The sequence below is a fragment of the Coregonus lavaretus genome, assembly GCF_964263955.1.
Source record: "Coregonus lavaretus genome assembly, contig: HAP1_SCAFFOLD_1251, whole genome shotgun sequence".
Taxonomy (NCBI): domain Eukaryota; kingdom Metazoa; phylum Chordata; class Actinopteri; order Salmoniformes; family Salmonidae; genus Coregonus; species Coregonus lavaretus.
In genome coordinates, this window is record NW_028159744.1 from 93,244 (window position 1) to 119,200 (window position 25,957).

General features: G+C 45.4%; 1 protein-coding gene across 1 annotated transcript; it reads left to right on the top strand.

Annotated features, from left to right (window-relative positions):
* Positions 1 to 323: 323 nt before the first annotated feature.
* Positions 324 to 25,957, top strand: LOC311122480 (tripartite motif-containing protein 16-like; the record flags this gene model as incomplete). The annotated part of the gene is made up of 5 exons (XM_084196827.1): positions 324 to 948; positions 15,137 to 15,302; positions 15,428 to 15,487; positions 15,724 to 16,212; positions 25,899 to 25,957. Exons 1-5 carry the CDS (start codon positions 358 to 360, stop codon positions 25,955 to 25,957), a joined length of 1,365 nt encoding a protein of 454 aa, XP_084052953.1. The 5' UTR covers positions 324 to 357.

Consider the following 25,957-nt stretch of genomic DNA (forward strand, 5'->3'; position numbering starts at 1 on the left):
TTAAACAAGTAAGTGTATTATAAGGCATTATAAAGGTCATTAAAATAATTATACATATGTTCTTCATAGAAACTGTTATCTTTTATATATTCTAACAACTCACATTTTAAGATTCATTATTTCATTTGTTCCATGTTAAGGCCTCTAACCTAGGAACAAAACTATCTGTCTCCCTCTTGCTGTTGCATGCAGTTCCTCTCTCTCTTCCTCCCTTCTTCTAACCCCTCCCTCCTTCTAACCCCACCCCTCTGACAGAACCAGGAAGTCAATCCCCCTGCCACAAACTCTCTTCTGAGGAAACGAAACTGATCTGAGTCTCTGTGTCGTCTGTCTGTGTGAGAGTGAACAACTGTCCAAATGTCTCAGCAGGGAGTTCTGCTGGACCAGGACCAGTTCTGTTGTTCTGTCTGTCTGGATCTACTGAAGGAGCCGGTCACCATCCCCTGTGGACACAGTTACTGTAGGAGCTGTATTGAGGGCTGCTGGGATCAGGATGTTCTGAAAGGGGTCTATACCTGTCCTCAGTGCTTAGAGACCTTCACTCCAAGGCCTAATCTGAGGAAAAATAACATGTTGGCTGAGATGGTGGAGAAACTGAAGAAGACAGGACTCCAGGCTGCTCCCCCTCCTGCTCTGTGCTATGCTGGACCTGGAGATGTGGCGTGTGATGTCTGCACTGGGACCAGAAAGCGGAAAGCCCTCATGTCCTGTCTGACGTGTTTGGCTTCTTACTGTGAGACTCACCACCAATCTCACTATGAATCTCCTGCTTTGAAGAAGCACAAGCTGGTCAAAGCCTCCGCACAACTACAGGAGAAGATCTGCTCTCATCATGACAAACTGCTGGAGGTTTTCTGTCGTACCGATCAGCAGTGTATCTGTTATCAGTGTACAATGGATGAACATAAAGGCCATGATACAGTGTCAGCTGCAGCAGAGAGGACTGAGAAACAGGTAAGACCAGAACTACTTGTTGGTGACTGTCTGATAAACAAAGAATTAAAGATACAGTACCTTGCAAAAGTATTCATCCCCCTTGGCGTTTTTTCTATTTTGTTGCATTACAACCTGTAATTTAAATTGATTTTTATTTGGATTTCATGTAATGGACATACACAAAATAGTCAAAATTGGTGAAGTGGAATAAAAAAAAAAAACTTGTTTCAAATAATTCTGAAAAATAAATAATGGAAAAGTGGTACGTGCATATGAATATGGCACCACATTAAACCTGCCAAGAGAGGGCCGCCCATCAAAACTCACGGACCAGGCAAGGAGGGCATTAATCAGAGAAGCAACAGAGACCAAATATAACCCTGAAGGAGCTGCAAAGTTCCACAGCGTAGATTGGGGTATCTGTCCATAGGACCACTTTAAGCCGTACACTCCACAGAGCTGGGCTTTACGGAAGAGCGGCCAGAAAAGAGGCATTACCACACGTTTGGTGTTCGCTAAAAGGCATGTGGGAGACTCCCCAAACATATGAAAGAAGGTACTCTGGTCAGATGAGACTCAAATTGAGCTTTTTGGCCATCAAGAAAAATGCTATGTCTGGCGCAAACCCAACACCTCTCATCACCCCGAGAACACCATCCCCACAGTGAAGCATGGTGGTGGCAGCATAATAATAATAATAATAATAATATGCCATTTAGCAGACGCTTTTATCCAAAGCGACTTACAGTCGTGCGTGCATTCATTTTTTTTTCATGCTGTGGGGATGTTTTTCATCGGCAGGGACTGGGAAACTGGTCAGAATTGAAGGAATGATGAATGGTGCTAAATACAGGGAAATTCTTGAGGGAAACCTGTTTCAGTCTTCCAGAGATTTGAGACTGGGACAGAGGTTCACCTTCCAGCAGGACAATGACCCTAAGCATACTGCTAAAGCAACACTCAAGCGATTTAAGGGGAAACATTTAAATGTCTTGGAATGGCCTAGTCAAAGCCAAGACCTCAATCCAATTGAGAATCTGCGGTATGACTTAAAGATTGCTGTACACCAGAGGAACCCATCCAACTTGAAGGAGCTGGAGCAGTTTTGCCAGTGGCTAGATGTGCCAAGCTTATAGAGACATACCCCAAGAGACTTGCAGCTATAATTGCTGCAAAAGGTGGCTCTACAAAGTATTGACTTTGGGGGGGTGAATAGTTATGCACGCTCAAGTTTTCTTTTTTTTGGTCTTATTTCTTGTTTGTTTCACACACAAAAATATTTTGCATCTTCAAAGTGTTAGGCATGTTGTGTAAATCAAATGATACAAACCCACAAAAAAACCATTTTAATTCCAGGTTGTAAGGCAACAAAATAGGAAAAATGCCAAGGGGGATGAATACTTTCACAAGGCACTGTACAGTAGGAACTAAGGCTGTTTGAACATGAGATCATTCAAGTGAAATCAATCCACGGCAGAACAAATATGAACACAAACCTTGAGTATATAGATATGTTAACCCAGAGTCTCCAAATGTATCACCATTTTCTAAAGTCAAACACCATTATCATTCGTTATCAAACATCATTATCATTCGTTATCAAACACCATTATCATTCGTTATCAAACACACAATCAGCTCCCCTGTTTTGTGCACTGTTAAAACTATAATCATTCACATAACAATATAATAATATAATTCCACACAGACACTTCCTCAACATATTAATCCCTAACTTCTATGGGCCCTATGTCCCATTACTATACTATTGATCTACTGGACAAATAAAGCTTGATAGCTCATTGAAGAGTGATTCTCCACAGAGGCAGCTGGGGATGAGTCAGCAGAAGGTCCAGCAGAGATTCCAGGAGAGAGAGAAGGAGCTGAAGGAGCTCCAACAGGCTGTGGAGTCTCTCAAGGTGAGTATTGTTGACCAGAGGAGAGGCATCATTTCACTTCTCTCCTCCAGTCAGAGAGGGAGAGATGCCCCTATCCAATCCCACTGGCTCCACTGTTGGGAACAGGCTGTCTGGACCCCTTTCAGAGAATAGACTGCTTAATGTAACCGGTGGGATATGAACCCAGGTCTACTGAGGAGAGAAACCAACATCTTGACTGTTTCACCAAGAGGTCATTCCCCATTAGGCTGACACTGATTTTGAAGTCGCAAGAGGGGTTACCTCATCACATAACCTTGAGTAACCATGAAAGACTCAAGTCCCCTATACATTAACATGGAGCTCTCTCTCTCTCTCAATTCAATTGAATTCAAAGGGCTTTATTGGCATGGGAAACATATGTTTACATTGCCACAGCAAGTGAAATAGATAATAAACAAAAGTGAAATAAACAACCAGAAATGAACAGTAAACATTACACTCACAAAAGTTTCAAAGGAATAGAGACTTTCAAATGTTATAACTCAAGTGCAAACAGAGTGAGCCGTGCACCAGACCGAGTTCTGGAGGTGAAATGGAAATGAATGAGGGAGAGTTAAGTGAGGTAGAAGGTGTGGTGAAGAGCTCAGAACCAGAGCCTGGCATCAATGGACATGATAAAGAAGAATCTGGTGCAGTAGGAGTTACATTGTTGGAGAAAGTGGATCCATACCTTTTGGTAGATCCATTTGTGGTTTCATTTTGGGTGGGAAAACAGTTGGGTGCAGTTGAATCAGTGAAGGTAACCTGTAGTGGACTTGTGATATTTGTTTGTGTTTCTTCTGACCAGAGGGAGTGGGCGCTCCTTGTCACGCAACTTGGGTCAAGATCTGTTTCTTGCTTTGCTCTTAGGAACAGGGCACCATTGAAAGGAGTGATTTCTGGGGTAGCGTTAAGTGTGGAGTTGGAGAAATTGAAGATAAAGATTCCTGGTGTTTGTGATTCCCGCCGTTTGGTGGGACGCAGACCCGGTGGTGAGCGTGGTGAAACATAGGAGTCAGTCCTTTTGAGTTTTGAGTCTTTACCAGAGAAAGTCATGTTATGATATATCAGTTATCTTGATTCAAGCTTTTGTGGCAAATCCATAAATTCAGGTGCAACGTTTATGGTCATTTCGCAGCAGTTTGTGGGAGGGAAATTCCAAGATGTTTTATGTGTGCGGAAGAGAATTGGATAAAGGATTGTTCTGGTGAATAAAGTGTGTGTCAACTTTTGGGATACCCATGTTGCTGGGGATCGGAAGTGTCCGGTGCGAGAGAGGCAGGTTGAGGTGGCTAGAGTCAGAGTAGTGCAGAAGGTGTCGTATGCTGAGACAGTGAAGAAAGTAGAGGAGGATGGGTCAAGGGTGAGAGATCCTGAGAGGATCCCTGTGAGTAGTAGATCTGTGCCAGCACAGAGGGATAGGCTAACGAGTGATATATGCTTCAGTAAAGATAGCTTCTTAGCATTCATAGCAATGGTTATCAACTGTACCGCACAAATGGAACGTAAATCAAAGAAAAAAGATGTTGTGGTGGCAGCTGCAGAGAAGTATTTGGGCATACAAGATTAGACTTCAGAAGAGTTACAGGGTGTGTTGAGTGGTCGTGTCCCGTCCTCCCAGGCCGTTGGCATGGTGCAGGAGCAGATAGGGTCAAAGTAGTGGAATGGGGTAGTGGGTATTTAATGAGTGTAGGGTTAGTTGGAAGGTTTTTAATTAAATGTTCCTTTCCCCTTTTCCCATTTTGTATCACAAATTAAAATAGATTTATATTATAGTCCAGTTGGGGCGGTAATGCAACATATTGGATGCCAACCGCCGTTAAACTCCAAAGAAGAAGAAACCTTATATTATGGCAATGTACAGTGTCTCTGCCTCTCTCATTCCATGACTTTTGCAGTAGTTGGTTGTGTGGGTCTCTGTCTGTCAGCACCCCATTCATAACCAATAGTTGATGGATATTTATAGAGCTCTGATCAGGACGACAATTGATTACTGGTGTACAGTTTATGGAACAGAGGTAAAGACTTGGCTTCAGAAGCTGGACAGAATCCAGTATATAGTTTTAAGGATATGTATTGGTGCATTTAAATCAACATCTGTATGTGCCTTACTGGTGGAGGCAGGTGAGATGCCTTTGTATGTACGGCGTAAAAAATGGTCATTATCTTATTGGGTTGAAAGGCTGTGAGGTTGAGCATCCCACTGCTACTGTTCTAGATGACTGTTGGGAATATACTAGTAGACAAGGCAGTGGTTTTGGTTGGACAGTTGGAAAGCTTGCTGATGAGAGTGGTTTGAGGGAGTTGGAGGGAGTTGGAGGTTGGCCCTTCTGTGGTGATAGGGGATGTTCCTCCATGGTTACTCCCAGACCCTGTTGTTGATCTAACCTTGGTAGAGAAAAGGAAAGATTGGTCAGAAGTCAGTGATATAGAGAAACTGGTTGACAATTACATTGGTAAAAGTTTTTATGCTTTTCTACCACTTTTCACAGATTGATCCAAGGACCCAAGGACCCAGATAGTGGGCTCACAGGAGCAGGCGTTTACGTTCCTGAATTTGATGTGCAGATATGTAGAAGACTAACAGATGAACTGTCAGTATACTCAGTTGAACTGTTGGTGATAATAGTTGCCCTCCAGTGGGTGGAGGACGTACAACCTGTTAGAATTATAGTATACTCAGATTCTTTGTCTGTATTGAATAGTTTATAATCTGGTAAATCTAATAGGAGTGACCTACTATTGGAGTTATTAATGTTATTATGGAGAATTGAGAGAATGGGGGTAGTAGTGACATTCTGCTGGGTCCCAGCACATACAGGTGTGGAAGGGAATGAAACTGTAGACCAGATAGCTAAAAGAGCTTTGAAACTAGATATAATTGATATTAATGTTCCACTGGGTAGAGGTGAGGCCAAATGTAAGATCAGAGCCATTTTGATAGATGTGCGGCAGAAGAGATGGTACTCTGAGCACAAGGGCCGGCATTTATATGAATAGTTTACAGTTTTACAGAAAGGTTGATGGACCAAGATTCAAAGGTCAGATTAGGAAGGAAGATGTGGTGTTTACTCGATTGCGCTTAGGACATTGTACATTGAACTCGTCATTACATCTGGTTGGCAAGCATGTGAATGGTTTGTGTCTGGGGGGTACGGTCGATGAAACGGTGGAGCATGTGTTGTTATATTGTTGTAAGTATGTTGAAGAGAGGGAAAGATTGAAGTGTAGGGTCATTGAGGTTGGACGGGGTTGGGGGGGTTTGGAAGGGATTTTGGGGATGGGGGAGGGTCTATTAGAAGTTAGTAGGGCTCTTTATTTTCTCAGAAGTACTGAGTTAGGTAGGAGGATTTAGAAATGTTGGAAACCGTGATTGACCACACACTCCAGCACAGTAGGTGGCGGCATGCACCTTTAACGTTGGTTTGTGGACCGCCATTATATCATAGAAGAAGAAGTTGGTTGTGTGAGAGATTTGTTGTTCGTGAGGAGGGCTACTATTCTTTTTTCTTTTGGTTCTTGCGTATTTTCTGAATTTATTTTCTGATGGTGGAGGGTTTGTTTATTGGTTTCCACTGTTTATCGTTTAGAGTTGAGGGGGGAGTAGGGGTAGTTTGTTAGGGCGGCGTGATGGCCTCAACCGAGTGGAGATGAAAAGCTGTCGCTTCGGGTGCGTTCCGGAAAAAGGTGTGGAGGAAGTTTTGCTCATGGACGGCGAACAGGTTGGAGCAGAACATCTGCACTCTGCATCCAGAATGAACAAGGCGGTGGTTGTGTTAATGAAAAAGGTTTGTCTTGTTGTGAGTGGGATTTTTGTGAGGGGTGTGTTGGTGCAGATGTCGCCTCTTTCGATAAGAGTTGTGGTGGCTAATCTGCCTCCGTTTATTGCTTCCGAACAGACCCCAAGTAGTTGGTTAGTTTTGGTACATTTGCAAGTGGTTTTCGTGTGCTCTTGGCTGGGTGCCAAGCGGAATCCGTTAAACATGTCTGTTTTCATAGACAAGTGTTTGTTTCTTAACAAACTTCAAGGTTACACAGGGGAGGGGTTGAACACAGGGTTTGCTAGCACAGATAGTTTTTGGTGTTTCTAGTGTTGGGATCTTCAGTTATAGGCTACAAGCAGCAATATGATTGATAGGTAGGACAGGTATTGAACCCAAATAATCCCTACTCAGATGCGCTAACCTCAACCCTAGTAAACATGCATTATAAAAACCTTCTATATAAAATTATCTCATATTGGGAGTAAATATAGAAAAGAAAAAACACTGCATCTTCCAGCCCACCAATAAATGACATAATGCAACCGTCGCGGTTAGCATATTTACCTCAACATGCCCCTCGCTTCCGTGAGAAGGCAGAGAGCTCGATGCTGGTTGATGAATTTGACAATTAATGTACTAGGAAAATACGTTTTTGTCGACCAGAGGTGACTGAATTAATGTTCAGGCGTATTGATAATCATTATAGTAATGAAGTATAATTTCAAAACATGACCATAAAAACAGGTAATAATAAACATGAATCATCATTATATTACTTCACAGTAATGTGTTTTCAGTCCTTCCTCTTGCGTTAGCAGTGTGGAAAGGGACAGTAAAAAGCTCAGGCAGGAGTTTTCCTGTGAGGGGGAGTGGTGGTGTATCCAGGGAGAGAACTAAACTAATCTTCTGAAATGTCATTCATGGTCTTATGCTGCCATCTATTGGAATTATTAAGCAACTGCAGTAGTACTGAATAAAGTGTTTTTCCTTACTAATCCTTACTAAAATAGTGATTACTCAGAATTGCAAAATAAATGGCAGGGGTACCAGGAGGGAGGAGAGTACATTTTTTACATTTTAGTCATTTAGCAGATGCTCTTATCCAGAGCGACTTACAGTTAGTGAGTGCATACATTTTCATACTGTCCCCCCATGGGAAACGAACCCACAACCCTGGTGTTGCAAGCGCCATGCTCTACCAACTGAGCTACACGGTAGTAGTGCATGGCCAAGTGGTGGTGTGCAGGCCGTGGAGAAAGCGGTGGTGGGGAGGGTTGCAGCTGGGCTACATGAGCTGAGGCAGGTTTCTGTAGTAACAGAGACTCCGGTGGGCGAAGGCTTGGTGGGCTCATCCCAGGAAATATTGCCTGTCATTGGGGAAGAGGCTCTGATCAGGGGGGAAGTGCAGGGGGGCAGAGACTGGGGAGGAGGAGGACGGTACCGTGCCAATGGTGGAGGAGGAAGAGGGGGGAGGTGAGTCTGCGGGAGCAGAGGACAAGGCGTCTCGTTTTCAGATGGCTCATTGGATCCAGAGCTGTCAGGCTGAGGGCCCAGTATATACGGTGAGAGAACTTTCTAGGTTCCTGATGGAGACTAAAGGGGAAAAAGAAGGTTCTGCTGGAGTCTTATTTGATTGATCCTGGAAGGTTTGAAAGGTCAGTACAACACGTGATGAAGAATGAGGGGTTTAGTGTCCTCTCACCCAGGAAGCGGTATAGGCTGAGAAAATGGGTCATGGGTTCTTAAGGGCATGTCTTCAGAATCTGCTTAAATGGATGATTTTTTCTGGCATGGCGGCTTTATGGGCTTCTCTACTGGTTTCTGATTGTGGTGATTTCCCTCCCACCTCTTATGGAGATTTCACGGTTAGACTTCCTTAACATGAACGCCGGCAAAGACTGGGGGAATATGTCAAACAAAAACATTTAAATGCCCTGGCAGAAATCTTAGTGCAGGGGTAGCAAAAGAGGTGTGTAAGGGTAGGTTGTTAGTGTTTAGAGCCCAAATAATGACCTTGTCTTTGCTTTCATAAATGTGTCTGCACCTGGTCCTCTGTAGCTCAGCTGGTAGAGCACGGCGCTTGTAACGCCAGGGTAGTGGGTTCGATCCCCGGGACCACCCATACACTATATATATATATATATATATATATATATATATATATATATATATATATATATATATATATGCACGCATGACTGTAAGTCGCTTTGGATAAAAGCGTCTGCAAAATGGCACATTATATTATATTATAGTACAAGGCTCAGTTCTCTGTTTCACCAGAGGGGTTGGAAAAACAGAGTGGGGAAACCAAGAAAATCCCTTGTTTTACGTTTGTCTGATGGGCGGGTAACTTCTGTTGTGGGGAGATGAGGGTATACTGTATATAATATAATGTGGGGAGATGTTGGGACTACTGTATATATAGCCTCCCTACTGTCACTTTATTTTACTTCTGCTCTTTTTTTCTCAACACTTTTTTGTTGTTGTTTTATTCTTACTTTTTTGTTTAAAATAAATGCACTGTTGGTTAAGGGCTGTAAGTAAGCATTTCACTGTAATGTCTGCACCTGTTGTATTCGGCGCATGTGACCAATACAATTTGATTTGATTTGATTTGATGGGTGGGTAACTTCTGTTGTGGGGGAGATGAGGGAGCCTGATGGGTGGGTAACTTCTGTTGTGGGGGAGATGAGGGAGCCTGATGAGTGGGTAACTTCTGTTGTGGGGAGATGAGGGAGCCTGATGGGTGGGTAACTTCTGTTGTGAGGAGATGAGGCTGTGGAGTTGTACTCTGATTTATAGAGGGCAGAACTCTGTGATCCTCTGTAGCTCAATTGGTAGAGCATGGTGCTTGTAATGCCAGGGTAGTGGGTTCGATCCCCGGGACCACCCATATGTAAAAATGTATGCACATGACTGTAAGTCGCTTTGGATAAAACCGTCTGCTAAATGGCTTATTATTATTATTATTATTATCCTGGGTTTTCTCAGGTTCTGCTCACAGACCTTTCCAAACTCTCTCTGTCACAGATAAATCAAATAGACATTTCCCTGGCCTTTCACAAACTCTCAGCTGCTGTCTCTCAGACGGTCTGCCTGTGGATTTTTATAAAAAGTTCTGCGGAATTATTGGACAGAACGTGTGTTGCGTGAGTGCGTCGGGGTGTGGGAGCTGTCGCTAAGCTGTAGACGGGAGGCTTTTACTCTCCTGCCCAAAATAGGGATTTGAGCGACATAAAGAACTGGAGGCCTGTGGCATTGCTCTGTGTGGAATATAAGGTCTTTGCCAAGGTCCTCGTTAACAGACTGAAGTCCCACCTGGACTCTATTGTACAGAAGGACGAAACGTACTTTGTACCAGGACGCTCAATCACAAACAATCTGTTCATAATCAGGAGAAAGCCTTTGATAGGGTGGACCATGAATATCTGTTCAATGTGTTGTTTTGGTTGTGGGGAGAATTTTGTGGCCTGTGTTCAAATGTTAAATAAATAAATATAAATAATATGCCATTTAGCAGACGCTTTTATCCAAAGCGACTTATAGTCATGCGTGCATACATTTTTGTGTATGGGTGGTCCCGGGGATCGAACCCACTACCCTGGCGTTACAAGCGCCGTGCTCTACCAGCTGAGCTACAGAGGACCACGTAATGTCGTGGTCATATGCTGGGGCTTCATGTATGGTCAAGGTGTGGGGAGGGCTCAGTAGGCCAGTCTGGGTAGGGAGGGGCATTCACCAGGGATGCCCTCTGTCAGGGCAGCTATACACTCTTGTTATTGAGCCCTTTCTGGGCCTGCTACGCAGGAGGCTACAGGGAGTGTGGGAGCCAGTCATAGGGTTGGGGACAGGCATACCAGTGTCAGCATACGCTGATGACGTCTGTGTTGGTTAGGGATGAGCAGAACCTACAGGCCCTGGAGAATAGTTTGAGGGTGTACGAGGGGGCGTCTTCTGCTTAGGGAAACTGGGGCAAGAGTGAGGCTATGTTATGTGGGGCATGGAGGGACAGGGCACCTCTGCAGCTTACAGGGGGGTTGCAGTGGGGCTGTGAGTGGCTCAATATGCTTGGGGTGTATCTGGGCTCGGAGGGTTGGGATAGGAAGAACTGGGAAGGAGTGTCACAAGCGGTGGTGTCGAGGCTGACGAAGTGGAGGTGGCTCATCTCCCAAGTGGCATACAGAGGGACGGTGCTGATCATCAACAACTTGGTGGCATCCTCTCTATGGCTTAAATTGGCCATTCTCAACGCCCCCGGTGGTCTGCTTGTGGACCTGCAGCGTTCTGACTCAGCAGCACAGAGGATACTGTACCGTACGGAGGTGGGCTGGAGGGAACCAGCATGTGCTCTGTTGAGGAGGGCTGGTGGTTTGGGGCTGGATCAGCAGCTCTTCATCATGCGGCAGGAGAGACTCAATACAGCAGGGGTCTCTGATTTCTATGCTGCAGTACTGAGGGCTGGAGCAGCCTGAGGAGGGTCCACCACCGTTTCCACCACTGCAAGGGACAGCAGAGACTGGGGACTGGCAGGAGAGTCTGGAGGACTTACTGACTTTTAACACTCTGAGCTTAGTGGGAGTGAAGGGGCATCAGTGGCAGGGGGTTGTGGGGGCTGAGAGCATGGCAGGGTATAGGTGGAGGGTGCTCAATAAGCTCCCAGTGCTGGAAAGGTCAGGGGTCCTCCAGTGGAGGGTATTACATGGAGCCCTGGACACCAATAGTTGGTTTTATTTTTTATTTATTTTTTATTTCACCTTTATTTAACCAGGTAAACCAGTTGAGAACAAGTTCTCATTTACAACTGCGACCTGGCCAAGATAGAGCAAAGCAGTGCGATAAAAACAACAAGACAGAGTTACATATGGGGTAAACAAAACAAAGTCAAAAATACAACAGAAATACATATATATACAGTGTGTGCAAATTTAGCAAGTTATGGAGGTAAGGCAATAAAATAGGCTATAGTGCAAAATAATTACAATTAGTATTAACACTGGAATGATAGATGTGCAAGAGATTATGTGTAAATAGAGATACTGGGGTACAAATTAGCAAAATAAATAACAATATAGGGATGAGGTAGTTGGGTGGGCTAATTACAGATGGGCTGTGTACAGGTGCAGTGATCGGTAAGGTGCTCTGACAACTGATGCTTAAAGTTAGTGAGGGAGATAAGTGTCTCCAGCTTCAGAGATTTTTGCAATTCGTTCCAGTCATTGGCAGCAGAGAACTGGAAGGAATTGCGGCCAAAGGAGGTGTTGGCTTTGGGGATGACCAGTGAGATATACCCGCTGGAGCGCAGACTATGGGTGGGTGTTGCTATGGTGACCAATGAGCTAAGATAAGGCGGGGATTTGCCTAGCAGTGATTTATAGATCAAATCAAATCAAATCAAATCAAATGTTATTGGTCACATGCGCCGAATACAACAGGTGCAGACATTACAGTGAAATGCTTACTTACAGCCCTTAACCAACAGTGCATTTATTTTAAACAAAAATAAGAATAAAACAACAACAACAAAAAGTGTTGAGAAAAAAAGAGCAGAAGTAAAATAAAGTGACAGTAGGGAGGCTATATATACAGTAAAATAAAGTGACAGTAGGGAGGCTATATATACAGGGGGGTACCGTTGCAGAGTCAATGTGCGGGGGCACCGGCTAGTTGAGGTAGTTGAGGTAATATGTACATGTGGGTAGAGTTAAAGTGACTATGCATAAATACTTAACAGAGTAGCAGCAGCGTAAAAAGGATGGGGTGGGGGCGGCAGTGCAAATAGTCCAGGTAGCCATGATTAGCTGTTCAGGAGTCTTATGGCTTGGGGGTAGAAGCTGTTGAGAAGTCTTTTGGACCTAGACTTGGAACTCTGGTACCGCTTGCCGTGCGGTAGCAGAGAGAACAGTCTATGACTAGGGTGGCTGGAGTCTTTGACAATTTTGAGGGCCTTCCTCTGACACCGCCTGGTATAGAGGTCCTGAATGGCAGGGAGCTTTGCCCCAGTGATGTACTGGGCCGTACGCACTACCCTCTGTAGTGCCTTGCGGTCAGAGGCCAAGCAGTTGCCATACCAGGCGGTGATGCAACCAGTCAGGATGCTCTCGATGGTGCAGCTGTAGAATTTTTTGAGGATCTGAGGACCAATGCCAAATCTTTTCAGTCTCCTGAGGGGGAATAGGCTTTGTCGTGCCCTCTTCACGACTGTCTTGGTGTGTTTGGACCATGATAGTTCATTGGTGATGTGGACACCAAGGAACTTGAAGCTCTCAACCTGTTCCACTACAGCCCCGTCGATGAGAATGGGGGCGTGCTCAGTCCTCTTTTTTTTCCTGTAGTCCACAATCATCTCCTTTGTCTTGGTCACGTTGAGGGAGAGGTTGTTGTCCTGGCACCACACGGCCAGATCTCTGACCTCCTCCCTATAGGCTGTCTCATCGTTGTCGGTGATCAGGCCTACCACTGTTGTGTCGTCGGCAAACTTAATGATGGTGTTGGAGTCGTGCCTGGCCATGCAGTCATGGGTGAACAGAGAGTACAGGAGGGGACTGAGCACGCACCCCTGAGGGGCCCCCGTGTTGAGGTTCAGTGTGGCAGATGTGTTGTTACCTACCCTTACCACCTGGGGGCGGCCCGTCAGGAAGTCCAGGATCCAGTTGCAGAGGGAGGTGTTTAGTCCCAGGATCCTTAGCTTAGTGGCCTGGAGCCAGTGGGTTTGGCGACGAATATGTAGTGAGGACCAGCCAACAAGAGCGTACAGGTCACAGTGGTGGGTATTATATGTGGCTTTGGAGACAAAACGGATGGCACTGTGATAGACTACATCCAATTTGCTGAGTAGAGTGTTGGAGGCTATTTTGTAAATGACATCGCCGAAGTCAAGGATCGGTAGGATAGTCAGTTTTACGAGGGCATGTTTGGCAGCATGAGTGAAGGAGGCTTTGTTGCGAAATAGGAAACCGATTCTAGATTTAACTTTGGATTGGAGATTCTTAATGTGAGTCTGGAAGGAGAGTTTACAGTCTAACCAGACACCTAGATATTTGTAGTTATCCACATACTCTAGGTCAGACCCGTCGAGAGTAGTGATTCTAGTCGGGTGGGCGGGTGCAAGCAGCGTTCGGTTGAAGAGCATGCATTTAGTTTTACTAGTGTTTAAGAGCAGTTTGAGGCTACTGAAGGAGTGTTGTATGGAATTGAAGCTTGTTTGGAGGTTTGTTAACACAGTGTCCAATGAAGGGCCAGATGGTTGGCTCGGGTTGACCTGGGAGTTGGGGAGGGGTGTCCGTTTTCTGCAATGACAGACTGTTCATCATGTTTTTTCTGTGTTGCCAGGGTAATGCCAATACTGTTGACGCCTTAGGGTTGAGTTTGAGTTGTACAAAATGATCAACAGTGTGGAGTTGTTTCAGGAGGTATGGGGGCTCAGGGGGGCTATCTGTACGGCTGGAGAGGAGGGGTTGGATGGACGGTTGGAATGTGGTGTTGGGTACTGGATAATGTGATTGTGTGGAGGTTGTGGTGGCACGCAATGTGCTTTTAGGGGTGGGGGTGTTCGTGTAATGAGGATGGCTCATTAAAGTAAGCCAAGTCAGTCTCTCTCTCTCTCTCTTAACAGCGCTCTGCACAGGCAGCAGTTGAGGACAGTGATAAGATCTTTACCGAGCTGATCCGCTCCATTGAGAGAAGGCGCTCTGAGGTGAAGGAGCTGATCAGAGCCCAAGAGAAGGCTCTAGTGAGTCAAGCTGAAGGACTCCTGGAGCAACTGGAGCAGGAGATAGCTGAGCTGAGGAAGAGAAGCACTGAGCTGGAGCAGCTCTCACACACAGAGGATCACATCCATTTCCTCCAGGTAACTCAACTGCCTTGATACATGTGATATGAAGTTGCATTTTTTAATAGTGAATGAATTCGAAATGTCTCCTTAGCTGAAGACCAAAGAAGAGTTGTCCCTCTGTAAGTGATATTCAAACACCCTCTCAAAGACAACATACATGTTCTTTCTTTTACTTATTGGGTTTTGTTCTTCATCAGTCAGACGTCCTCCAGCTGACATTGGATCTGAATACAGCTCATCCAGAACTCAGCTTGTCTGAGGGAAACAGGAAGGTGACAGCCACTGATAAAGCTCAGCCCTATCCTGACTACTGGAGACAGGTGCTGTGTAGAGAGGGCCTGTCTGGAGTCTGCTACTGGGAGGTAGAGTGGAGCGGTGGATGGGTTGAAATAGCAGTGTCATATAGAGGGATCATCAGGAAAGGAAAGGTCCCAGAGTCTACATTTCTAGGTAACAGTCAGTCCTGGACTTTGGAGTGCTACCCCCCCCATTGTAGGGTTTTGCACAATGCTAATAAAACAGAAATATCTGTCCCCTGGTCCTCCAGAGTAGGAGTGTACCTGGACCACAGGGCAGGAACTCTGTCCTACAGCGTCAACTGCCTTGATACATGTGATATGAAATTAAAACTCAATGTGAAACTCTCAATCATTTGGTTCTGTTCTCTCGCTCTCTTTCTCTCCCCCCAGAGTTATCAGTCTCTCTCCAGTACCAGTGTATCTTCAGACTTACCCAGCATCGTTGTCCGTCCTCTTCAGTACTTTGGAGATGTGAGTAAGACTGTGTCTGAACTGAGAGAGAAACTAGAAGACATCCTTAAAGGAGAATGGACCAAGATCTCCACTACAGGTGTGTTGAAAATAATAAGAACATCAACTTTAGACCATTGAAAGTTCCCTACTAGTCATATACATGTGGAATATGGTATGATGATAACATTCCCTCTCTCTGTGAATGTGTTTGTGTGTCTGTAGTGAATATAGTGGATGTTGTACTGCCTCCAGAGCCCAAGACCAGAGAACAGTTCTTACAATGTGAGTCTCTTTATTCTGAAGTAACTAACAGTCTCTTTTTACTGACACTCCTAACAATCCCTCTAGAAATATATAGCAATAGTAGATCTAATCAAAGACTGGGTATCTATCTGACTCCTCATATTTCTCTGATTTGATCTCTGCTGTGCTCTAATCAAAGACAGGGTAGATACAGTATCTGACTTAACTTATTGTTCTAACTCCCCTCATTGGTCTCTGCTCTGCTCTTCTCCCAGATTCCTGTCAGCTCACACTGGACCCAAACACAGCAGGCACACGCCTCTCTCTGTCTAAAGGGAACAGAAAGGTGAAACGTACAGGCCAAGTCCAACCATATCCTGTTCATCCAGACAGATTCACAAACTACTGTCAGGTTCTGTGTAGAGAGGGTCTGTCTGGACGCTGTTACTGGGAGGTGGAGTGGAGTGGGAAGTGTGTTTTTTCAGCAGTCTCATATAAAGACATCAGCAGAACAGGGACAGATGGTAGATTTGGACTTAATGACAAGTCCTGGAGTTTAGTGTACTATAGTGGTAGTTATTGGTTCATACACAATAGTGTAATGACTAAAGTATCAGGCCCTCAGTCCTCCAGAGTAGGAGTGTACCTGGATCACAAGGCAGGAACTCTGTCCTTCTACAGTGTCTCTGACACAATGACCCTCCTCCACAGAGTGCAGACCACATTCACTCAGCCCCTCTATCCTGGGTTTTGGCTCAAAAATGGTACTGCTGAGCTGGTTAACATTTACATTTACATTTTAGTCATTTAGCAGACGCTCTTAACCAGAGCGACTTACAGGAGCAATTAGGGTTAAGTGCCTTGCTCAAGGGCACATTAACGTCATTTAGCAGACGCTCTTAGCCAGAGCGACTCACAAATTGGTGCGTTCACCCTATAGCCAGTGGGATAACCACTTTACAATTTGGGGGGGGGGGGGGGGGGGGGGGGGGGGGGGTTAGAAGGAATACTTTATCCTATCCCAGGTATTCCTTAAAGAGGTGGGGTTTCAAATGTCTCCGGAAGGTGGTGAGTGACTCCGCTGTCCTGGCGTCGTGAGGGAGCTTGTTCCACCATTGGGGTGCCAGAGCAGCGAACAGTTTTGACTGGGCTGAGCGGGAGCTGTGCTTCCGCAGAGGAAGGGGAGTCAGCAGGCCAGAGGTGGATGAACGCAATGTCCTCGTTTGGGTGTAGGGACTGATCAGAGCCTGAAGGTACAGAGGTGCCGTTCCCCTCACTGCTCCATAGGCAAGCACCATGGTCTTGTAGCGGATGCGAGCTTCAACTGGAAGCCAGTGGAGTGTGCGGAGGAGGGGGGTGACGTGAGAGAACTTGGGAAGGTTGAACACCAGACGGGCTGCGGCATTCTGGATGAGTTGTAGGGGTTTAATGGCACAGGCAGGGAGCCCAGCCAACAGCGAGTTGCAGTAGTCCAGACGGGAGATGACAAGTGCCTGGACCAGGACCTGCGCCGCTTCCTGTGTAAGGCAGGGTCGCACTCTCCGAATGTTGTAGAGCATGAACCTGCAGGAGCGGGTCACCGCCTTGATGTTGGCGGAGAACGACAGGGTGTTGTCCAGGGTCACGCCTAGGCTCTTCGCACTCTGGGAGGAGGACACAGCGGAGTTGTCAACCGTGATGGCGAGATCATGGAACGGGCAGTCCTTCCCCGGGAGGAAGAGCAGCTCCGTCTTGCCAGGGTTCAGCTTGAGGTGGTGATCCGTCATCCATACTGATATGTCTGCCAGACATGCAGAGATGCGATTCGCCACCTGGTTATCAGAAGGGGGAAAGGAGAAGATTAGTTGTGTATCGTCAGCGTAGCAATGATAGGAGAGACCATGTGAGGATATGACAGAGCCAAGTGACTTGGTGTATAGGGAGAAAAGGAGAGGGCCCAGAACCGATCCCTGGGGGACACCAGTGGTGAGAGCACGTGGTGCGGAGACAGCTTCCCGCCACGCCACTTGGTAGGAGCGACCGGTCAGGTAGGACGCAATCCAGGAGTGAGCCGCGCCGGAGATGCCCATCTCGGAGAGGGTGGAGAGGAGGATCTGATGGTTCACAGTATCAAAGGCAGCAGACAGGTCTAGAAGGACAAGAGCAGAGGAGAGAGAGTTAGCTTTAGCAGTGCGGAGAGTCTCCGTGACACAGAGAAGAGCAGTCTCAGTTGAATGACCAGTCCTGAAACCTGATTGGTTTGGATCAAGAAGGTCATTCTGAGAGAGATAGCAAGAGAGTTGGCTAAAGACGGCACGCTCAATAGTTTTGGAAAGAAAAGAAAGAAGGGATACTGGTCTGTAGTTGTTGACATCAGTGGGGTCGAGTGTTGGTTTTTTGAGGAGGGGAGCAACTCTCGCTCTCTTGAAGACGGAAGGGACATGGCCAGCGGTCAAGGATGAGTTGATCAGCGAGGTGAGGTAGGGGAGAAGGTCACCGGAGATGGTCTGGAGAAGGGAGGAGGGGATGGGGTCAAGCGGGCAGGTTGTTGGGCGGCCTGCAGTCACAAGTCGCAGGATTTTATCTGGAGAGAGAGGGGAGAAAGAAGTCAAAGCATAGGGTAGGGCAGTGTGAGCAGGACCAGCAGTGTTATTAGACTTAACAAACGAGGATCGGATGTCGTCAACCTTCTTTTCAAAGTGGTTGACGAAGTCATCCACAGAGAGAGAGGAGGTGGGGGGGGGGGGAGGAGGATTCAGGAGGGAGGAAAATGTGGCAAAGAGCTTCCTAGGGTTAGAGGCAGATGCCTGGAATTTAGAGTGGTAGAAGGTGGCCTTAGCAGCAGAAACAGATGAAGAAAATGTAGAGAGGAGGGAGTGAAAAGATGCCAGGTCGGTAGGGAGTTTAGTTTTCTTCCATTTCCGCTCCGCTGCCCGGAGCTCTGTTCTGTGAGCTCGCAGTGAGTCATCAAGCCACGGAGCTGGGGGGGAGGACCGAGCCGGCCGGGAGGATAGGGGACACAGAGAGTCAAAGGATGCAGAAAGGGAGGAGAGGAGGGTTGAGGAGGCAGAATCAGGAGATTGGAGGGAGAAGGATTGAGCAGAGGGAAGAGATGATAGGATGGAAGAGGAGAGAGTAGTGGGAGAGAGAGAGCGAAGGTTGCGGCGGCGCATTACCATCTGTGTAGGGGCAGAGTGAGTAGTGTGGGAGGAGAGCGAGAGAGAAAAGGAAACAAAGTAGTGGTCGGAGACTTGGAGGGGAGTTGCAGTGAGATTAGTAGAGGAGCAGCATCTAGTGAAGATGAGGTCAAGCGTATTGCCTGCCTTGTGAGTAGGGGGGGACGGTGAGAGGGTGAGGTCAAAAGAGGAGAGGAGTGGAAAGAAGGAGGCAGAGAGAAATGAGTCAAACGTGGACATAGGGAGGTTGAAATCCCCCAAAACTGTGAGGGGTGAGCCATCCTCAGGAAAGGAACTTATCAAGGCGTCAAGCTCGTTGATGAACTCTCCAAGGGAACCTGGAGGGCGATAGATGACAAGGATATTAAGCTTAAATGGGTTAGTGACTGTGACAGCATGGAATTCAAATGAGGAGATAGACAGATGGGTTAGGGGAAAAATTGAGAATGTCCACTTGGGAGAGATGAGGATTCCTGTACCACCACCCCTCTGACCAGATGCTCTCGGGGTATGCGAGAACACATGGTCAGACGAGGAGAGAGCAGTAGGAGTAGCCGTGTTTTCAGTGGTGATCCATGTTTCCGTCAGCGCCAGGAAGTCGAGGGACTGGAGGTTGGCATAGGCTGGGATGAAGTCAGCTTTGTTGGCAGCAGAACGGCAGTTCCAGAGGCTGCCTGCGACCTGGAACTCCAGGTGAGGGGTGCGAGCAGGGACCACCAGGTTGGAGAGGCAGCAGCCGCGCGATGTTGTGCGTTGTTTGTGTAGCCTGTGCAGAGACGAGAGAACAGGGATAGGCAGAGGCATAGTTGACAGGCTGTAGCAAATGGCTACAAAAATGCAGAGGAGATCGGAATGAAATGAGCTAAGCATCTGGGAGAGGAGAGAGGGGGGCCTCCCTCACCAAAAACTTCTACCTCAGAAACTAAAATTGTTTCACTGAACAGTTGTTCAATGTTTAAAGGAATAAACTCAAACCCACTTTATTCAGCTAGCCAACTATGACACCATAGCTGACTAGCATGCTAGCATCCAATAACACACAGTTTAACACACAGTTAAGCACAAATACTCACAACAAACCACCAATAGTGTGTTAACTAGCTAACCAGCATGCCAGCATCCAGTAACACACAGCCAAGCACAAACACCTGGTCACAGCAAACCACCAATAGTGTGATAACACACTAAACAGATCATTCGTGTCTGTGTCAAGTTCCTTTCATGACGCAGCAATGATTCAACATTGGCTAGCTAGGACAAGTATATTGTAATTAGCTGCTACCGTACCGTTCGCTGGTCGTGCTGGGTAGCTAGGTCGTGCTGGGTAGCTAGCAATGGCCACTGTGTTGGCTTTGTTTTAAGAACGGCTAGCTAGCTAGCTTCGTGCTACACCCGGCACACAATGGCTACTGTGTTGACTCTGACTCTGTTCGAAAAAACGGCTAATTAGCTCGCTTCGTGCTACAGCCGGCACGGCGGAAGACACTGCCAAGACACAGTAGCTACCCACGATACCTAGCTATGACGCCGTAGCTGACTAGCAAGCTAGCATCCATTAACACACAATTAGCACCAATACTTGGTTACAACAAACTGCCAAGAGTGTGTTAGCACACTAAACAGATGATTCATGTCCGTGTCTAGTTCCTTACATAACGCAGAACGCAGCAAAAATTAAACGTTGGCTAGAAGCACATTTAACAGTGGGACAGCTAATCGTTACCAGTAGCTACCCGCTAGCTAGCTAGCCTCGTGCTTCGATACTAACCTACAATAACCTACGGAAACCTACAACAACAACAATACTAACCTATAATAAATACAATACCTAACTACACTAACTACCAACCTACGATCTAATGCATGGTTAAGCTATACTCAACACCAAATGAGAAGTTTGCTTACCTCCAGCTAGAGAGCTAGAGAGCTAGAGAAAAACACGTCCTCTCCCGACTGCTGCTCCCATACACTAAACTAAACTGTAGTAGGGTCCACATAGATACTAGTCATGCTGGTGTAGTCTATAGCTGAGCTGGTTAAACTGTAGTAGGGTCCACATAGATACTAGTCATGCTGGTGTAGTCTATAGCTGAGCTGGTTAAACTGTAGTAGGGTCCACATAGATACTAGTCATGCTGGTGTAGTCTATAGCTGAGCTGGTTAAACTGTAGTAGGGTCCACATAGATACGTTGGCTAGAAGCACATTTAACAGTGGGACAGCTAATCGTTACCAGTAGCTACCCGCTAGCTAGCTAGCCTCGTGCTTCGATACTAACCTACAATAACCTACGGAAACCTACAACAACAACAATACTAACCTATAATAAATACAATACCTAACTACACTAACTACCAACCTACGATCTAATGCATGGTTAAGCTATACTCAACACCAAATGAGAAGTTTGCTTACCTCCAGCTAGAGAGCTAGAGAGCTAGAGAAAAACACGTCCTCTCCCGACTGCTGCTCCCATACACTAAACTAAACTGTAGTAGGGTCCACATAGATACTAGTCATGCTGGTGTAGTCTATAGCTGAGCTGGTTAAACTGTAGTAGGGTCCACATAGATACTAGTCATGCTGGTGTAGTCTATAGCTGAGCTGGTTAAACTGTAGTAGGGTCCACATAGATACTAGTCATGCTGGTGTAGTCTATAGCTGAGCTGGTTAAACTGTAGTAGGGTCCACATAGATACTAGTCATGCTGGTGTAGTCTATAGCTGAGCTGGTTAAACTGTAGTAGGGTCCACATAGATACTAGTCATGCTGGTGTAGTCTATAGCTGAGCTGGTTAAACTGTAGTAGGGTCCACATAGATACTAGTCATGCTGGTGTAGTCTATAGCTGAGCTGGTTAAACTGTAGTAGGGTCCACATATATACTAGTCATGCTGGTGCAGTCTATAGCTGAGCTGGTTAAACTGTAGTAGGGTCCACATAGATACTAGTCATGCTGGTGTAGTCTATTGCTGAGCTGGTTAAACTGTAGTAGGGTCCACATAGATACTAGTCATGCTGGTGTAGTCTATAGCTGAGCTGGTTAAACTGTAGTAGGGTCCACATAGATACTAGTCATGCTGGTGGTGATGGTCCCCAGATGTGATGATTCATTCTGCTCTGTTTTTATGTACAATGATTTGATTGATTTGATCTTCAGAAGATGTTATGAATTACAATTCAATGCATTCATATTATTTGTAAGTGCAACGTTTTAATCTTATACATTTACATTAATCATGATGTATGCTGTTAATGTATGTTGGTTGTCATTCAGAACCATTGAAATGTTATCTCAATTGGTTCTCTGTCTCAATGTAATTTTCCTTAGCATCATGGAACAGGTAGTGTTACTTACTTGCTAATTGAACTATATGGGCCGGTTTCCCGGACACAGATGAAGCCTAGTCCTAGACTAAAAAGCATGTTCAATGGAGATGTCCGGGAAACCGACCCTAAGTTTGGCATCTTTTATTCTCCCATACTGCTCAGTCAAGCAACATTAAACCTGTCCAGCAGGTGGTGCTGTTAACCCAACAATAAGAACCCAGCAGATATCTTGACTTGTCACTCAGTATATCAGTAATGTTCAGAATTGTACTTTAATATCATTGGAGATTGATGGTCTTTTTAATCCACTACCCAGAGTCAGGAACAGATGAAGTTAGGTCTGCTACTGTTCAGTTATTAACATTTACATTTACATTTTAGTCATTTAGCAGATGCTCTTATCCAGAGCGACTTACAGGAGCAATTAGGGTTAAGTGCCTTGCTTAAGGGCACATCGACAGATTTTTCACCTAGTCGGCTCGGGGATTAGAACCAGCGACCTTTCGGTTACTGGCACAACGCTCTTACCCACTAAGCTACCTGCCGCCCATTAAATATGATTCATGGTGATGGGAAATAAAAAATCCATCTAGTAGTAGTTTTCCTTTGCTATTTATTCCAAGGTGTGTCTTTAACTTGTAAATGGATTGTGTTGAAGCTGGCATGTGGTGTGGATGATAGAATAGAGTGAATAGAGGAGAGAAGAGAGGAGGAGAGGAGAACATCATATAGAAGACAGATAAGATAGAGAGACAATTCATACCCAGGGGAGTTACTGACTCTGGCCCAAATGACACCCTGTTCCCTACGTAGTGCACTAGGCTACTTCTGACCAGATCTAAAGTAGTGCACTACATAGGGAATAGGGTGGAGATTGGAGATTTGCTCACTGTCATTAGAATGAAGATTTCCATACAGGAGTTACTGTCTCTGTCCCAAATCTCTCCCTGTTCCCTACGTAGTGCACTAGGCTTCTTCTGACCAGATCTAAAGTAGTCTTCTAGATTTTACATGTTTTCTCCCTGTCGTTAGAAAATGACAATATGTTAATGACTTTAGTGGTTTCCTCCCCCTTTGTTTTTATTGGTTGTGTGTTATGTGTGTTGTTGTGTTAGGTTTTCCCCCTGTGTTCCTAATGGAAAATCCATTAACAATGAATCACAAACAAATTATATTCCAGTTGTGTTTAGACAACTTCATGGCTGATATCCCCCAGTTCTGTTAAGACCCATTGAACTGGGTCACATTCTAAATGGTCACTTGTATTGATAGTCCATACTGGGCCTAACTGGGGTTAACCATACTTCGCCCAAATATCATACTGTAGTATTATTGGTTGCCTCATTAGAATATCATACTGTAATGTTAGTGGTTGCCTCATTAGAATATCATACTGTAATGTTAGTGGTTGCCTCATTAGAATATCATACTGTAATGTTATTGGTTGCCTCGTTAGAATATAATTGTAATGTTACAGTGAGGGGAAAAAAGTATTTGATCCCCTGCTGATTTTGTACGTTTGCAAACTGACAAAGAAATGATCAGTCTAATTTTAATGGTAGGTTTATTTGAACAGTGAGAGACAGAATAACAACAAAAAAATCCGGAAAAAACACATTTAAAAAATGTTATAAATTGATTTGCATTTTAATGAGGGAAATAAGTATTTGACCCCTCTGCAAAACATTACTTAGTACTTGTGGCAAAACCCTTGTTGGCAATCACAGAGGTCAGACGTTTCTTGTAGTTGGCCACCAGGTTTGAACACATCTCAGGAGGGATTTTGTCCCACTCCTCTTTGCAGATCTTCTCCAAGTCATTAAGGTTTCGAGACTGACGTTTGGAAACTCGAACCTTCAGCTCCCTCCACAGATTTTCTATGGGATTAAGGTCTGGAGACTGGTTAGGCCACTCCAGGACCTTAATGTGGTTCTTCTTGAGCCACTCCTTTTTTGCCTTGGCCTTGTGTTTTGGGTCATTGTCATGCTGGAATACCCATCCACGACCCATTTTCAATGCCCTGGCTGAGGGAAGGAGGTTCTCACCCAAGATTTGACGGTACATGGCCCCGTCCATCGTCCCTTTGATGCGGTGAAGTTGTCCTGTCCCCTTAGCAGAAAAACACCCCCAAAGCATAATGTTTCCACCTCCATGTTTGACAGTGGGGATGGTGTTCTTGGGGTCATAGGCAGCATTCCTCCTCCTCCAAACACGGCGAGTTGAGTTGATGCCAAAGAGCTCCATTTTGGTCTCATATGACCACAACACTTTCACCCAGTTTTCCTCTGAATCATTCAGATGTTCATTGGCAAACTTCTGACGGGCATGTATATGTGCTTTCTTGAGCAGGGGGACCTTGCAGGCGCTGCAGGATTTCAATATTTCACGGCGTAGTGTGTTACCAATAGTTTTCTTGGTGACTATGGTCCCAGCTGCCTTGAGATCATTGACAAGATCCTCCCGTGTAGTTCTGGGCTGATTCCTCACCGTTCTCATGATCACTGCAACTCCACGAGGTGAGATCTTGCATGGAGCCCCAGGCCTAGGGAGATTGACAGTTCTTTTGTGTTTCTTCCATTTGCGAATATTCGCACCAACTGTTGTCACCTTCTCACCAAGCTGCTTGGCGATGGTCTTATAGCCCATTCCAGCCTTGTGTAGGTCTACAATCTTGTCCCTGACATCCTTGGAGAGCTCTTTGGTCTTGGCCATGGTGGAGAGTTTGGAATCTGATTGATTGTTTGCTTCTGTGGACAGGTGTCTTTTATACAGGTAACAAGCTGAGATTAGGAGAACTCCCTTTAAGAGTGTGCTCCTAATCTCAGCTCGTTACCTGTATAAAAGACACCTGGGAGCCAGAAATCCTTCTGATTTGAGAGGGGATCAAATACTTTTTTCCCTCACTGTAGTGGTTGCGTCCCCCCTTTTTCTTCTGTTGTGTTTTCCCTCAGTGTTCCTTATTGAAAATCAATTAACAATTCATCCCCGCCCAAATAATCCTATTACGGTTTTGTTTTAATCACTTTGGTACTATTTCCACAAGCAGGTGGTACATTTTCACAACTCTTAGTATAAAACTCCAAGCTGGTCACGCTTGTTACGCAGCCAGTCTTTCATTCAAAACCTGTCATTGTGCATTCATTTGGATTGGAAACATCTCTCACCACACAACCATTGATTCAAAATATAAATGTAATGAGAGCATTGGTTTGATCACCAAAACAACTTAAAACTACTCAATTGAAAGTATATCATTAACTACCAGTTAATCCAATAGCAATCACTGCAAGATAATTGTTTCAAATAACCCTTAGAAGTGCTGAAATTAATATGCTACAGTACTGTAGATGACAGTTTACATTAGGCAATACACTTACATTACCCAACAACATTGACAATCTATCATTTCCATGATATCTATCCAATGTGAAATGAAAGGTGTGATCAATGATGACATCCTCTACAATCATTCATGGGGAATTTTTTTTATTTTTCTGATGTAATTGCAACATATAGTACTGTCTGTAATTAGATGTAAGACATTTAAATGAAACATTACATGAATGAAAATAAAATAATGTTTAGCACGCATTAATTAGCATCAAGCCTATCTAGAGCATTTGGCCATAAATTCTCACCACATCAGTAAATGTCCTCATTGTTCAGGCACCGCTGGAGAAACCTTTCGGCATGTTGAATCAAAGCTTGATATTGGTCTGCATTGATGTCGTCGCATGCCTCTTCCATGGCCAGAAGGAGGGTGGCACGCTCATGGGGATGGCGATCGTACACCTTCCACCTCCATGATGAAAACAATTATTTAATAAGGTTGAGGAAGGAGAGTACCGGGGGCTGGTATAGGGTCACGAATCAGGGAGGGACCTGAAACCATGCCTGAACCACCTCTGAATGGTGGAACCTGACATTGTCCCACACAATGACATAGGTGACCCCTTCACCTTGACAGGCCTGCTCAATTTCATTGAGAAACCCAATGAGGTGTGCAGCGTGGTAGGATCCAAGTAA